At 41.1% G+C, this 17,716-nt stretch overlaps 1 protein-coding gene across 2 annotated transcripts in view; it reads right to left on the reverse strand.

The window, feature by feature from the left end:
• The window catches only part of GAB1 (GRB2 associated binding protein 1), a 136,136-nt gene that overhangs the window by 44,771 nt on the left and 73,649 nt on the right, over positions 1-17,716 (reverse strand). For both annotated transcript variants that reach the window (XM_014603533.3, XM_014603535.3), the window contains exon 2: positions 4,015-4,309. In XM_014603533.3, the coding sequence (XP_014459019.1) occupies positions 4,015-4,309 (295 nt within the window). The remainder of the gene's footprint in view (positions 1-4,014; positions 4,310-17,716) is intronic.

A 17,716-nucleotide genomic window follows, 5' to 3' on the forward strand; every position in this document is an offset into this window, starting at 1 on the left:
CCTATCCAATACCACTTCCATGTTGATAACTCACAGAAGTGTGTGTAGTGTAGTGTAGTGTAGTGTGTAAACCTGCCTCCTCCTGTCTAAAGTAAAATCTTTGTCCATCTCTGACAATGCCTGATGAATGTCCAGCTGTTAGCCTATGTCCAAAATGGACAAAGCACTCTTAACCTATTCCCATCCCACATTAACACTCCTCCTCTCTCAACATTGGTGACCACCACCATCCTCCTGGTCAATCATATGAGATCTTGCAGACCTCATATGAGATCTTGCAGACATCTTCAAATCCAGGCTGCATCAAAATCTTGCTAAATTTCTTCTCCATGTCATCTGTAAGATACGTCTTTTCCTAGGTCTCCACATATCTAAAAAAATCTCTCATTCAGGCTTCCATTACCTTGAGCTGCAATAAGTGCAATATCCTAATCTGGAAAAAAATTCATTCACGCCTGTAAATCTCCACTCATATCAGTACATAATGACAAAGGTTATTTTTCTAGGTTATCTATCGTTTTGACCACATCACTCTTTTTTCCATTATTACCAGCTGCTTCTTCTCCATCTGAAAACGGAAGCTACATAGCTTTTCTTTCAAGATCCTTCATGTTCTAACCCATACTACCAAGATACCTGTTCCCAGATCCAATAGGCAAATAAGCTAGTTTCCACTGCCCTCAAGTTAAATTTCTAAAAAAGTACCTTTGTTTTTCCTCCCATGCTACCCCTCCTCAAGCAGTCTCAATGCCTACCATATTGGTCATCCTTTCTTATATCTTTGTTTTTCCAATGCTTACAAAAAACTCGACAGATTAAATAGCTGATGTGCTGAGACCATTGCCTATCATCCTGACCAATGCTGTTTCATTTTCTTATGCTTTCCAGAGTGTCTGTGCCCACATCTTATCTCATGTTATTGTAGGCATTAAGGTCTTAGAGGCAGGGACTGTCTTTTGTTCTCCACTTACATAGTGGCTAAAACAATGGAATCCTGGTCTGTAACTAGGACACAAAAAGGCAATACCAACAAAAAGTAATAATAAAGTCTTGTTTAATCCAGTTGACACCACAGAAGCAGGTATAACTAGAGAAAGTTTCAGGAGGACCAGCATTCCTCTACTGCCAGTAACTGATTCTTCCCCAGAGCTATAAGCAGGATATTTCATCACAAAAATGGTGCAAAAATGGTAGGTAAGAGAAGAAAAATGAAATTGCTAAATTAGAGTTTGTACCAAATATCAGGCTTTGAAAAGTCTGCTTGTGTGTGTAACAAGTTGTAATTTTAATCAACTTGTAAACACCTTGCTTGTGTGTGAAACAAGTTGCAATTCCTTTGAAGAAATGTGATCAACATTTTTAGAATTTATAGTTTAAATGGGACAAGGAAAATACAACCATGGACTACTGGGCATAATAAAGGATGGGAAATTTTACTATTTTCTGCTGCCTTTCTCTTGTCTTCTTCTCTACTTCCTACACTTTTCCTGGTCCTTTTTTCCCCTATCACCTTTACTCAGCAGGTGACCATATTAATCCTTTATATCATGGTTATTAGCAAACCTATTATCACTAATCATGGAAATCACAGAAATGTAAGACACGAGGTACTCCGCTCAATGCCGAGGCAAGATATGAAACAATACTGACAGATGTTTTTTCAAATCTGCAATGTTCCTGCACTTAACTACCCTTATATTAGAAACTTTTTCCTAATACCTAACCTAACTCTCCCTCACTGCAAATTAAGCCAATTACTTTTGGTCCAACTCACGGTGAGCATGGGTTGGACCAACAAAAAATATTATTTATTACAATAACTTACAATAAATTACAGTGTTATTGTAATTTATTGTAAATTATTATAATTTTCCAAATAGAACTTTGATAATGTGCATAAATTATTGATTTTTGGTTGGAAGATGTGTTCTGGAACACCACACTGCAAGATGTGTGTGGAAGTTAATTAAAAGAAAATACCTGCAAGCATCATACAATTTCTAAGAGCATCACCAATTAGCATAGAAAAAACAGCATAGTGCTAGCCTGAGCTGATGTTTCCTCCACTCTCCAAATTAATCTTTACATACACACATTTCCACTACAAAGCAATCTAATGGCAGCACTAAGCAACCCCACTCCCTTTCAAATCAATAGAAGCACTTATCATTAACTTGAAGAAGACCAGGAGTAAAATCCTGGCACTGCTCCTCTAGTCTTACTCTAGTAGAGTCTGGTAATAGAGTCATTTGGTCATAGCTGAGGTACAGAGCTGCCAAACTTTGAAGGGAACAAGCTATAACAAGGAGGAAGATTGCAACTCTCACAACCCTTACATCTCATCCTATAAAGGAACAAAGCATGGATACTTTTGTTTTCAAAAGCAGATTTAAGCTATCTTCAGTTTGAATCCCCAAAATAATTCATAAATTAGCAAAGAAATAAAGGTATAAAGTGTAAAAACTTGAAGTTGTTCTTTAATGTGCGAGTCTTGGTGTACTAACGTATGAGGAAGCCCAGTGGTTGATTTGCCAGTATTCTAAAATTATGTAGGATCTAGGCAGGATTAAGATCAGAAAACATACAAACAATATCTCAATTCACAACTAGAAAAGCCATGAATGAAATCTGAGTATAGATAGCTGATCCAGGGCTTGCTATAATCTAATCTGTGTCTCAGACAAATAATCTTCCCCAACTGTGCTCTTTATTGAAACGGTTAACCAGAGGAAAGGAAGTCAAATCAAAACATTTCACCAGAATGTCCCAGAATAAGAACTAAGAAGGAAAAGCATCCTTGTTTCAGGTGGCAAGTTCTTAAAGTTAATCACTCCTAGTGAACATGATGGAATAGGCTGTGCGAGTCCACATCCCAATAAAACAAACAGAAGTTTGGCTCTCAATAGCCCACTAACCAGATATACTTTATCAGACATGTATAATTTAATTTTCTCTTAGGGCTATAAACAGGGCTGTAGTAAATACTGCTGCCTACACAGACCCAACAGGATTCTGGGTTACGAGATTCAGGATAAGGAAAAATTATTCAAAAAGGGTGTGTCCAGATGAGTGCAAATGTGCAGGGGCATGCGTTTCCCATGGCACAAATAGCAGCGGCCCATATTGACCTGGGTGGGTACAGGAGGCTGAGGCCAGCACCTGTGCTAGCCTCAAAAGCCTTACCTGGGGTTCTGGGGGCCTCCTGAGACAGCAGAGGCATAGATCCAGCCACACAGATCCTGGCTGGCAGCCAGAGTATGGCCCTTCATGGCCAGGCTCCGTTTCTGTCAGTGCATGCTGCTGCTGCATGCACTGAACCACTTTTAGTGGCAATTTTTTTTGACGCTGGGATCTCCCAGTGTCAAATTCTAACACTGCGGTGCAAATTAGCAGTGCGGCGAATGGGTGCACGTGTGCAGTTTGCGGTGCCTCAAACAGCTCACCTGGATGCACCCAAAAGTCTTTACTTGAATTTGCCCCAGTGCCCCAGTGACTCCATTACTATCCAAGCTGTTCTGTGAAAAGGTCTACTGGCAGAATTTGGGTTTGAGGCGCAGGGCAGAAGTAAAGGAAAGGATGGAGTTAAAGCTCTTGAATTTCACAGTAGTACTCCGGTTTCCACTGCTTGTGCAAACATGGATTTTACAAACTGTACAAAACTTCTTAGATAGGAATATATTTCAGTCATGAACATAAGAGTTTATTTTCATATATGAGAAATGGTAAAACAGACTAGGTCTGAAGTTCTAGAAAAAAAATCATTAAGCTAAACCATTAGAACAAAATCATTTCAGCATATTACTAATTTCCTTATTTGCCACAGATCATAAAAATTCAACTCCAAAGATATCTTCTGCTATCCTATTTGCATGTTTGCATGCATGTACAGCAAAAAAACCTATATAGCTGTACACAAGTTTTGTACTGAATTCTACTGACAGCTCTTTGCTCTTTAAAGATTCCCTTGTGTAGGGACAAAGGAGTTCTCAGAAACAGGCAAAATGTTAAACTTACCTTCATCTGTAGGGTTGAACCCACAGATATCACAAATACATCGAACCCACTTATTCATCTCCTCCTCGCTGTCTGCAACCAAGTAGAAAACTCTGTCTATAGTGTTGATGTCAAAAATATAGCTATTTTCAAACTCTTTCTTGTTAAATGTCAATCCAGCATCTACTTGTTGACATAAGTTTAAGTCAATAATGCGGATAGGCTTTTTAGCATGGTCATTTTTGTAATATTCCAATACATCCGGATCTCCTGTTAGACGGCCGCTACGAAGCACGAACCATCTCCTCTTCCATGCCTGAAAATTCAGAAAAGTCAAAAAAGTAAAATTAAACATGTGATTGAAGGTATATTGAAAGAAAGTAATACCTGATCTCCATAATTCAAACTGTGTAATAACAAAGGTTGAATACAATACATATGTCAAATTGTTTTAAAAAGGCTGCATAACAAATACAAACTTAGGAGGGTGAAGTTACCAACTGATGGAAATGGATTTCTGTGTTGGAAACTTTTTTTTTTTTTTTTAATTCAAAAGAAGTTCTTTCCTATATTTAAGACTAGAGAACACATAATCAAAATCAGGCATATATATTTGCCAAAAATTAATTCAGTAGGGAAAGAAACTAAAGCTAGTAGATGTTATTACAGCCAAGGGAACAAAAAAACATAACATAATAAGTACTTCAAAGTTGTTTATTCAGTCTGAGCACTGACACGCTTCAGGAGTCACTTGCATTTATAGCACAGACAATGCTCATACATGTGTACTTCTCTGGATCTTAGGACTATAAAAAGTTCATGACCTAGCAGTATTTTAAGGAACTGTTTTTACAGAAAGAGAGCTACATTATGAGTTGGCAAAGCTTTACATGAAAAAATACATTTCACTTGGTTACAAAACAATAGGACAACACTTTGCGTTTTCTGCATTTCCCTCCTTTTACTTTAGAAACAGGAAGAAACCCTTGTGCATTTAAGGTACATTCTTGAAAGAAATCTATTTGTGTTCCACCAGGCATTTCAGCCAAATCTTACACCAACCCTGATAGATGCCAATACAAGCGATATGGCTAGGGAAGGGGGTCGGCCTAAATATTGTATACCCCATCTCTGAGCCTGGACTATTATTCAGTATAATTCATATCAGAGCACTCTCTGATTGTCATATTTCAAGCCAAGGAAGCAAACCTTGCACAGGGCTGGTTTAGGAGTTAGGAGCCCACGGTTATCTTCGCAGTCCTGGTCTTTCACTCTCAGCCCCTCAATTGTAGCTAAAGATGTGGGCTATTCCCTTAAAGAGAAGCAGCATCCTCAAACATGCTCCAACTCTGCCACCTGAACTTAAAGGCTAGGGGCAGGCATTACACATAAACCGGCTTAAGTGATCAGAAACTGGTTTGAACCTGTAACAGAACAGATTTTCAAACTGGTTTATATGCACTGAACATGGTTGAAACCAGTTTGAGATAAACCTGGCTGAATGCAGTATCAGACGTAACTAATTTGGCTCAAACCAGTTTATGTAATGTCTGTCCCAGACCCTTGTGCTCAGACACCCGAGTCAATAGAAGCAGGCAACCGCAGATCCTTCTGGATCATAGTGTATGTGTGAGAGGTCACTAGGACCTTCAACATTTACACCTAGGCACGAGTATGGAGGAGTGGAGATGCCCAGACCTTCCATCCTCTCTTTAGACTATTGAGACAGTATCCAAAGGCCAGACTGAGTGTAATGTAAATGGCATTAAAAAAACCCTGAAAACAAAACAAAAAAACCCAAGACAGTTTACTACTTTCACACCTAGAACTTTTGCTCAAAGGCAGGGGTGATGCATGGGGGGGCACCCCCTGAGTGTGGTGGTGTACCCCCTACAAAAAGGACACTGCTAGCAGCACCTGTGAGTGGTCGCTGACCCCTGGTCACCACTCTCCACCCCATCCCCCCGCCACTGACAGCGCCAGCGGCTTCTGCAGGAGCTCTGTGCTTAGCGCTGCCGTGCTCCTGCTGCTGCCAGCGCAACCGTCCCCTGCAGCTGCTGGGAGCAAGCATCATTCATGCTCAAAGGCACTGGGCCAGATTCTATTCCCCCATCATGAATCTAAGTGGACTTGATCACCTAAGTGTGATTGTATTCCACTGGTTTTAAGTTCCTTAAAATACATTAATAGATCTCCTTTTGTAATACGTCACCATCTTACCCTTACGATTACATCACAAAAAAGCAGCAAGGAGGAGGAAATTAACTGATCTCACAATGACATTACCCCTGAACTTTTTCCTCCTTTTTAAGCAAGGAAGGTGACTCTAGTCTAACCTTAAGAGTCAAAACCAATATCTGTTATCAATGTATTTTCTGAAATTTGCATTTATGTTGTTTAAAATAAGGATGCGAGTAAGTCCAAGATGGAGCAAAAAATCCAGCCATGTTCTGTACGTGGTACACAGCCAGAAAGGCTGAACCACGTTCTAACAGAAAAAATAATTAAAAAAAATGAGAGAAAGGGGAAGTGCAAGACATTCTAGCTAGGAGTGGTGGATATGAGTAGCAATTAAGTACTAAAGCACATCAAAGCTTTACACAATACTTGTAATTACAAGCATTGTGCCTTTAATATATTTAATCTAATTTGCCTTTAAATACAGAAAAGTACAATCCAAGTCAGTTTTAAGTCACTTTTCTTACTGAATTAACAAGTTAGTCATTCTCCTAAATACAATACGTACAGAAGCACTGAAGAAAAACAAACATGCAAACAAATAATAATAAATAAATTAGCAGAAACTAAAAATAGTAATTATAATATTGCACTACTCAGAAAAATCTAACCAATTTTATTTTGCTTCCTACCAAAGTATCACCTACTCGTAAACAAACAGTTTAGATACTAGTATGACATCAACTTAGATATTTTCCACACAGAATGCCTCGGGGTTGATAATTCACTGATAATTAATCAGTCCTGAAACACAAGAGTGAAAACTTTAGCTGTTTCAGAAACTGGAATTTTCTTCCCCTGAGCTTCTATTTCTTCAGATGAGATTTTTTCCCCCAAAAAACTGTGGATGAAAATAAAAAGCATCTCTAATATCCAAATGTATGTGCCTCAGGAATCATGCAATGCAAGTAAGATCAGTACACATGAAATTTAGTAACTTGGGGGTTTATTTCTAATTTCATGTTAATGGATGGGTTAATGTTCTTCACAGTGTCAGTGCTAACACAAATCCTATTCAATATTTAAGAGTGAAATATGACTCTTAGTCCAATTTCATATAGTCATCATCAAAACAGAATTTCTTTCAGACTTTCACACTGCAAAATACCAACAATTAAGTACTTAAAACATTGCATTTAGCCTACCAGCACCTGCTAGCATTTTTAAAAGAATTTTTGCATGGTGAATATGTGAATGTTTATTTCAGGCATATAATGAGTCACTCTCACTGAAATTGGCACAGATTAAACTCAAAAACAAAAGCAATTCCATAAACTACACAGTAATAAGGCAGATACAAAGGTTCTCTGGAGTATAGTACAAAGCACAATTTAACAGCAGAATAAAGCTTGAAGCTAGACAAGAGAACTGACATCAGCACCCTTGCTAATCATAGCACAAAAGCTCCTCTATGTTTTGTCACAGTGCAAAATGAGCCCACATAAATCACTCTTTGTTATCTGAAAATATCTGGGATTCTTAAAGCTTGTTCTATTTTTAACATTTCAGTTTTTGTTGCCCAATTGAAAGCTGTATGTTGCCTCACTGAGCCCACAGAATACTGCACTATATAACGAATTAAGAGAGCTTCTTCAGTAATTGCTTTCTAAAACTTAAGTCTCTGAAGAACTGTGTGTGTATGTGTGCATATAAGTGAGTGAGCAAGCAAGTATTTATGCAAATGCATCCGCCTTTATTTTTCCCCTTTTGGGTATTTTTGTTTGAAGAATTTTTATCTTACTTGACAGCTGTATGGTCTGTAACATGTTGTATCCCACAAAAATCACCAAAAATGTGAAGCTGAGTTATGCTTCAGTGATGTTACCAGAACAAACAAGCTGTGTCATTTCAATGATTTTATCAACAATGCATTTTAAGCAATTTGATGTGTGCTGTATTAATAAAGGTGAATCAGACACAGCTGAAGTTTAGCTGGAAATCAGATGAGAAAAGATTAATATTTAATAAATTATTGGTTTTCAAACTCATTCTCCCAAATATTAACCAATAAGACAAGCAGATTAATAAAACAGTGTTTGAACCCCCTCCTCCCCCCCCCACAAATATAATAAAAATGCCCTTCTCTAGAATAATCTTTTTTCTAGATGAAATGTCCTTTATGTCTGGTTCCAAAATAGTCTACAAATCAAGCATTGATTAAGCACAGAAAATACAGTTTTTACTATTAAAATAATAGGTAGCACTTTATATCAAGAGAATATAATTGTGCAAAAACCCTGCTGAGCTTTTAAATGCAGTTATTAGAAAAGATAATAAAAAGATAAAGGAGGTATTTAAAGTAAATCAAAGATATAAGTTGGTATGCAGCAGCTAAAGACAACTTGTGCACAGGAGTGTTTATAAAACAAAAAATCATTAAAAAGTTAAGTACTTTGCCCTTTATTTCTTGTTAGGGTGGGAAAGGAAGGAGAGAAAAAAAGCACCATGAGTTATTTCAGCAGTTGTAAATTTTATGGAATATGAGTAATTCTGATTTCAAGGTAAGCAATTCAGCAGAGTGCTAGGAAAATGGAGGGCAGCATTATATTCCTGCTGAAAACCTGCATGTGACACAGGAGAATTTGCAGTACAAGTTTTAGTAGTGTTGAGGTGATGTTGTTGCCATCATGATAGTCCAGGAGATATGTGAAAGGTAAGAATTCTTGGACGTGTTATCTTTTATTGGACCAACTATATAGCTGCTATGGACCAGTGGTTCTCAACGTCTTCAGATTCGAGACATCTCTCATTAGGCTTGAGGTACCCCTCATTAGACTTGAGCCACTGCTTGGAAAATACTAGCTCTTAGTTTTCACTCATTTTTTGATTGTGGAAAAAAATGCTAGAACAGTTTTTCTTTGCAAGGAACTCAGAAAGACCACAACAGGTCATAAGGTTTTTAATGCTATGGATTCCTATCTGAAATGTCTGGGTTTATCTTGTGAATCATGTTTGCAGACCTAACAGTGCTAATACTGTGTAGCAGCCTGGGACAACCTCAAAAGGATCTCAAGTCACCCCAGAGTACCATGGCACCCTGGTTGAGAATCACTGGTACAGACATAGGCAAGCTTTTGGGTATCACAGTTCCCTTCCTCAGGCCTAAAAGAAAGAAGCAGTCACAGCTGAGAAGTTTGCTTTTTGACAAAAGTTGTCAAACCTAGGTTAGCAGTCCAGGTACATGTGCATTTTTTGACTATCCAAAATTTAACTTATCCAGCCATCAGCTAAGGTTTAAGAATACACTTCAAAATGTTTAATCAAAAATGTCTTATACAACACCCTACTGTTGTTACTGAAAGACTCATATAGTCTTTTTAGGAAGTTAATAATCTTTAAACCTGTAGGAGATAAATAAAATGAAGAAAAAGGCAGGTTCCTCTGTGTAATATTTAAGAGGATTTCCTCTCACAAGTCTACTTTGTTTGGCATGCTGTTAATTATCTTTGTATACTACAGACACACACTACACACAATTTCCTGCAATCCACAAGTATCTGACCAGCATCCAACACAATCATTGCTTATCTCCCTTTGGTAGGATCCCTTCAAGAATGCAGGCTGTAGATGGGCTTGGAGGTTAATTATATCTCCCTATACTATTTAGAGCAGTGATTCTCAATCCGGGTGCTGCAACGTTAGCACTTTGAAGAGTAAAAATGTGATTCACACGATAAACCCAGAGATTTCAAATAGGAATTCATAGCATCGAAAACATTTGGACCTGTTGTGGTCTGTGTCCTCTGCAGCAGAAGAATTACTCTGTAGTCAAAAAACGAGTGAAAACTAAGCTGACATTTTCTGGGAGGTGCCTTGAGTGTGATGAGGAGTGCCTCAAGTCTAACGTGGTTGAGAATCACTGATCTAGAGCAAGATTGTCCCTGTGAATGACAAACAGGGTTCATCTACACGTGGCCCTATGGCACCGCTGTTACTGCACCATCATTTAGCACTTCCTTTTGGAAGTACTAAATGACAGCGCAGTAACAGCCTGTACTGTGCTGTACCAGTAGCGCACGGTTATTTTTAGCCACTACACCATCGTAGCAATGCACTATACTGAGGGAACGCATTCCTATGACAGCGTAGCTGTGGCATTATGGTTTGTGCCCGCTGATGCTATGTTGCCATAGCGCGTTGCTACAGTGACATAGCGTCACATGTAGACATGTCCAGAATCAGAATAAAACCCATGACTCCTTGATCCTTCCGTCAGTCTATAGATATGCGGCTATTATTTAAAAGTTTTAAGTTATACCAATTAGGGATGACAAACAATAAAAAAAAAAAATAATAATAATTGCAACTGATTGTGAGATTTTAAAAAATAGTCACAATTAATTGCAATTTTAATCACATAGTTAAACAATAATCAGCACCCCCCCACCCAACAGCCTGGGCGGCCCAGAGGCAGCAGTGACAGCAGCAGAGAGAAGCCGCAGAGCAGCCCAGGTATGGGCTCTGGGCAACTGCAACAAGAAGGCCCTGGCAGCAGTGAGGGAGACGGACCGCTTTTCCCCTCCATGCTGAATAGAATAGCAGCTTCTGCCTGGCCATTGCCACTGCTCAGCATGGGTGGGTGTGCTTGCAGCAGACAGGCTGGCAAAGGGTGGGGCTGCATGCATGGGTTCCAGCCAGTCCAGAGCTGGTCTGTTCCACTGTTCAAAATGATGTGCGTGATTAACACAATTAAAAAAAAAAATGTATTAATTTGTTTTTGCATGAATTGTGTAAGTTAACTGCAATTAACTGACAGCCCTAATACCAATATGTTCCAATGCTCTTTATGCACAAAAGAGCAATTGTTACAATCATCCTATCACAGACATGGAAACTGAGGCACAAAGTGTTTAAGTGACTTGCCCAATGTTACTTGGCAGTTTCCACAAGTGCACTAGAGGTGTCAGACATGCAGCAAGACATATCCTTACCCTTATACTTGAAACGGAAAACTGGCAAAAATGACAGCTGAGAGTGTGGCAGGAGACACTGCACAAGGTGTTTTTTTAAATCTTTCACGTATGGACCCTATACCCTAAGCTAATCACCAGTTCTTAGACTTGTGACAATTTATCCTTTTTATAGTTCCTTGAATATTTCCGTTGATATTTGCTATTCTATTTACAACTGGTAATTGTATCATATTTCCCATTTGATTTTACTCCTGCCTATTTCCTTCCATTTAACCTATAGGGTTATTTGGCTACTTCACTGTTTGTTATTTAGTTTTGATCCAAACAGCAGGAAGAACAACGGAATTTAATACTTATCCGCTTCTTTTTTTTCCATCTTTTGATCCTCCAAGTGCTCAGTTAATCAAACAGCCAAATCCATTCCTGGTGTCACCCCGTTGGTCTGGAGTTACACCAGGGCAGGACTGGGTCTAAGATATCTTAGCAAAACAACACAATGAAACATGGTTCTCTACAATATGCTTTTTTTTTTTTTAAACCCTTTTTTTCTTAAAGCACAGAACCAGTTTCATTGTCACCATTAAACTTCATATCGCAAGGTAGAAATGGGAAAACCATCCATTAGGAAGGCATTTAGAAAGGTCACAAAGTAATTTGAAGTAATTAACTTTTTTCAAAAGGTCATAACAGTAAAAGTCTCTCAGAGGTGAACAGTGATTTTGAAAGATGAAATCGAAATACTTTAACAGTTCTGATTCTCAGAAGCTAGAAACTCAACAAGTGTTGGACATTTTGAAGTGTCAGGTTAAATATCCAAAAGCTAAAATACCTAAAAATTACTGGTCATTTCTAAAAAAAAGTCTTGGCTACAACAGCTCCTTGCACCCACTACCCACTTCCTTTTAAAAGTTGTTTTCTACCTGTTTTCTGATGTGTTCCATTACACTTTTAACTTTTTTACATTTTTAAAACAGATGACAATGTGGATAAAAGTAAATATAACACATGGTGTTTAACCACCTTAATAATAATAATTAATGATGCACCCATATTAGTCACAAAGCTATATTTTTAAATAACATTTCAAAAAACAAACAAACATATTTATACAATAGGAGTAAAGTAAATGTGAAATGAGGTTAAACACTGGATGCACTGCTGCTTTCTTTAAAATACTTAAGACTTGTTTTCCAGGAAGCACCATCTTTTCTCACTGAGCAAAATAAGGAAAAAACAGTCTCAGTGGAAGTTTCCACTATACTGGCTATCATCCTGATCATCTGTTCCAAATACACACAAGGCTAAAATTTCCTGTTTTCAAACTATTGTCACCATTTTCTAGTCTTGTGCTGTCGGTTCTAACTTTAGCTTTGTTAAATAAACAAAAGAAAAAACATTGAAAATAAAACAGAACAATACTTCCATGCAGATTTACTACAAGCCATATTTCAGAACTTATATTTAACCATTTAAACTTAAAATCAATTTAGCAGCAATGTGCGTTTAAATAATGCCTTGAAAAATGCAGAGGTTAAAATAAAACTGCCAACAATTTATCACAGTGTAAGGGTCTCTGCCATTTTAACACATCAAAAACCACTAGTTCAACAGTCTAGTTCTTACACTGCATTTTTTATGGTCCCATCTTTCTACTAGTCCAACTGTGTTAATCATTCTTTATCCATCACCCCTGCTCAGACTGATAGTGTCATTTACACTCTCCTAAAAATCTTGCCATCTTTTTGCTTCCCTGGTGTTGCTCTCTCCTAGTTCTGCCCCCATCTCTGAGGCTATTACTTCAGCACATCTTTATTCTTCTTTCTACCACTCTTCTTTGGGATTTTGCAGGGCTTCTTAGGGCAGAAGTGTCAAACATACAGCCTGTGGGCCAGATCTGGCCCGCAGAACCCTTCCATCTACCCCTGGGTCTGATTAGACCAGGGGCAAGCAATTATTTTGGGCGGAGGGCCACTTACCCAGTTTTGGCAGGCTGTTGAAGGCCCATGGGTAGCCCTGCCCCCTGACAGGTGCCTCACCCCTTGACAGGTGCCCTGGCCCCTGGTCACCATCTTAGGACCAATGTCCCAGGGCCAGCACCGGTGGGGCCTAAAGCAGGGTGCAGGCTGGCAGGAGTCCGTGGAGCTGCACTGGGCTGCACCAGCAGGGAGGGGGGAGCTGGCCCAGCTCCATAGAGCCCCTGCCAGCTGGGACCTCTGTACTCCTGCCGCCCTGCTCTGGGCCCTGCCAGCACTGGCCCTGGGGCACCGGTGCGGGCCCCGTGCTCCCACTGGCTTCCCACCCACTCACACCCAGTGCCCCCCAGCCCCGCGGTACAGGCGGGGGGTAGCGCACAGCCCCAACCCCCTGCTCGCCAGCAGGGAAGAAGCTGGTGCTGAGCACAGGGAAAAGTGGCCCCTCGCCTGCCCCATGGCTGGCACCCTGTGCTGCAGGTGCTTGCAGCCCAAGGGGCTGTCCAGAGCAGGCCCAAGCAGCCCCAGGCAGGCTGCAAGCAGCTGCACTGGCCATGGGGCAGGCGAGGGGCCACTTTTCCCCACGCTCAGCACCAGCTTGTAACCTGCCCCACTGCCAGCCTGGCAGTGGGGCCAGGTTACAAGGTGATGCTGAGACCAGGGGGAGAAAGCAGCCCCTCGCCCGCCCCATGCCTGGCGCCCCACGCTGCAGCTGCTCGCAACCCGTCTGAGGGTGCCTGTGCCTGCTCTGGACAGCCCTGCACAGGCTGCGAGTGCCTGCAACGTGGGTCACCAGGCATGAGGCAGGCAAGGGGCCGCTTTTTTCCACACAGAGAAGGAGCCCGGGGAAAAGCTGAGCGGGGGGGGGGAGCAGCCCCTCCCTGGCCCCATGCCCAGTGCCCCACGCTGCAGGCGCTCGCAGCCTGCCTGGGGCTGTCCAGAGCGGGCACAGGCAGCCCCATGCGGGCTATAAGCAGCTGCAGTGCAGGGCACCAGGCATGGGGCAGGAAGGGGCAGCTCCCCCCCGTGCTCCTTCCTTGCCCGGGGTCCCCCCTCCCACCCCCACTTACCTGAGCTTCCTGCGCTGAGGCAGCCACGTGCTTCCAGACCAGAAACGCCAGCTGGGGATTCTGGCTGGGGGGCGGGGCCAGGCAGGTCCCGCTGTTGTGGGAACCCACCAGGCTTCCCCTGGGTCCTACTGCCCTTGGTTCCTGTCATTTTTGACAGGAACCAAGGGCAGAGAAATATTAATTTTCCAAACCTTTTTAGAGGCCCCGCAGGCTGGACAGAATGGCCTCATTGGCTGGATGCATCCCATGAGCCATATTTTGCCCACCCCTGGATTAGACCCACATGGGGCACAGCATGCATCCATGGTGCAGGGCTCATCCACAGGCTGGACCCCTCCCCCAACATACTTGATCTAGTGGTTGCTCCAGCCAGTCTGGGACCCACACTGCGTGTGACCTGTATCCCAGAGCGGCCAAAACAGATACTGCATATGACTCAATCTGGCCAGAGGAGCAGTTGCACTTGTTCCAGCTGGTCCATGCAGCATGGATCCCCAGCTGGCTGGAGCACACAGCACATTCAGTGCAGTCCCAGAGCTGCCAGAATAGGCGCTGCATGTGGTGCAGTTCTGCCAGGCTACCCACTGCATACAGCACAGCTGCCACTCTGGCCAGACTGAGTTGCATGTGGCACCCATTTCAGCTGCTCCAGGACCCCTGAAACATGCAGCACAGGTTCCAGACTGGCTGGAGCAGCTGGCAGATCAGATATGTTGGGGGAGAGGGAGCAGGAGATGGTCCACAGACTGGCCTCATGCCACTCATCCAGCCCACAGGGCCAGGGGTTGTGCAGGCCTCTCTGCCTCCATCAACATCATCACAACAGCTCAGTACCATGTAAGCATTAATTCCTTTATCCTCACAACCCTTTTGCATGGTACAGAAGTGATGCCATCTCTATACAATTGGGGCACTGAACCAGAGACTGAAAAATTTAACCAAAAGTCACAAAATAAAATCTGTAGCACAACCAGGAATTGAATCCTTATCTCCCGCTTTCTAGACTCTCACCACAAGACCATCCCTTCTCTTAAGCGATTTTATATTTTTGAGTGAACTTACCCACTCACCAACCTTCAGTCATCATGGTTCTCCTTATCACTTGTAAATTTATCTTTTCACTCATGGCATCTCTCTATCAATCTCAGTTCCATGTCTTGACCTAAAAACCCAAGATCTCTTCCTGACAATCATGTCAACAACAAATGTAACCAGGTTGAAAGTGATATTTGTCATCTGCCCTCTCCTCCCTTTTCTGTTATTGCTGAAAACAGCCCCATTGTCCCTATCACTTTTGCTCATAACCAGGAAGATGGGAGTAACATAAAAGGTGACTAACCCTTTTCCTTTCTTCCCACACATCCAGGCCCTGTTGATGTTTTGCTGCTCCTTCCTCTGCAAGATTTCCAAAACTTGATTTTTGCTCTCTGCACACACTTCCAAACCTTAGTGCAAATCCTCATCCCCACCTCTCAAGTCTCTTCATCTCCCATTACAGCTATTCTGCAGCTGCTAAGACTGCCTTTCTGTCTGATCACATCACTCCCCTTGACTCGTTCAACCAGCACCCTGATTCGCCACAATTTTAAGCCTCATCCCCACTCTTACAGCTTTTCTTATCTATACGCCTCCCTACTTTCTTGCTTCTCTTTTGTCTTTCTCTTTGCTCTACGAACAATGCAAACATCATCTGTCCATATCCACCCACATATGTCTGCATTTCTCCTGTCCTTGAAAAGCCCTTCCTGCATCAATATGTATGGCATCTACTTGCTTCTGATGCCCTTTCACAATATAGTTCTGCTGTAATGCTTACAGGCCCATCAGCCAAGCAATTACACTTTGTACAATTTAGTTTCAAATAGTTTTGTGCTTTCAAAAACCTCAGGTTATGCAAGACAGCTGTATGACTCTGGTTCAATTCCTGTTGCCATTCAGTGCCTTCTTCTGGCATGCTCTCTTGTGTGATGTCCCAAATAAACATTTTTTTTATTAAGCTATTAAATGTTTTTATTAAGACAGGAAGCTGCCCAGGGCAGGGTCTTTCCCTAGCTATGTGACTACATTATCTAGACCAGGAATGCCCCAATGGGACCTCAAAGAAAGACAGGCTATACCACAAAAAGCCAGCAACAGCGGTTCTTGGCAAGAGTACCACAGTTTTTACTGAATGTACAGGAATTAAGAATGTGGAAAACGATGAAAAAATGATTTACAAAAAAAAAAAAAAAAAAAAATCAAAGTCTGGGAGTTACAGAGATGTGCTCAACTTGAAACTTATAGGTGAAACTGTGGCTCCAGATACCAATGGGATTTTGACACTGACTTCAGTGGACCTAGAATTTCTCTACACATTTTTGTATGAACATTTATTACTTCATTAGAGTTACTCTACCCTCAAGCATTGTTTGCAATGGAGAGCTGGCTGGGAAAAGGGAGGGAAGAATCTTTCTTTTCCTTCCAGTCCATTTATTTTGTGCATTTTACAACATCTTGCATCTTATTTGATTTTACTACTTGCCTGGTTCAATATCAATATCAACTGGCTGTGCAAGACTAGGAAAAAAAAAAACAACAACAAACAACTATCTGAGAAAACCAAGACAAAAATTCATTTAAAATGTGCGAAGAAGATCACAGGTACCAGCAGGGACACACAAAAAACCTTGCACTAGCTGAAAGTTTAGATTTTAACTCATCAATACCCTTTAAAAAAAGAAAAAAAGGAAGGAGAGAGGTTACTCCAAACTTTAATCTGCTTGGCATGTTTGTGATGCATTAAAATACTTCCACAGATGAAAACAAAGGTCAGACATTTTCACTTTTTTTTTCTTTTTTTTTTTTTTTTTTTAAGTAGTGGCTTAGTTAATATGCTGTGTACTATTCCACAGGAGAGAAAGGTTTGATCTGTAGAAGCAACAAAAGTGGTTTTGTCCCTACTTCAGTGGAGTATATTGCAGATAAGAAGGAGATGATGAAGTTGCAAAGGTGCCCACAATCTTCAGTAATGGCTTATCCAACCAATGGTTTTGCTAAGCTCAGCTAGGTATGTGCATGATGGGAGAATTCACTTGCACTCAATTAAGGAATACAAAGAAGGAGAATTCAAAACACATAAAAAATAAAGTCCTGATGGAATTAAATTTAAAACACTCGCCATGCAGGTCTTCTCTCCTCTTGAGATAATGCACATTGGCCTTCTGTAAATTCAACAGCACACGCAGACTCGTGCTCCCATGCAGTCTCACAGAAATCCATGGGACTCCATGTGTGAGCAAAGCTATATATATGCTAACGTTTAGAAAAACAAAGACCTAAATCTTTAAATGTACCCACAGGTCTAAGGCATTAGTGTTAATAGGAACTGCCTGTGTGAAAAACAACAAAATACTACTGCTAAATTCCTCCAATGATGGAAAAACTGATGCTTGCTTGAGCTGCTTTACCTAGATACAGAGGAGGGAAAACAGAAGGGTTTCTATTGTTCTGCCAAAGCAAAACAATGAAAATCTAACACAGTATATCTTTAATA

The sequence above is a fragment of the Alligator mississippiensis genome, chromosome 2, assembly GCF_030867095.1.
Source record: "Alligator mississippiensis isolate rAllMis1 chromosome 2, rAllMis1, whole genome shotgun sequence".
Classification (NCBI taxonomy): domain Eukaryota; kingdom Metazoa; phylum Chordata; order Crocodylia; family Alligatoridae; genus Alligator; species Alligator mississippiensis.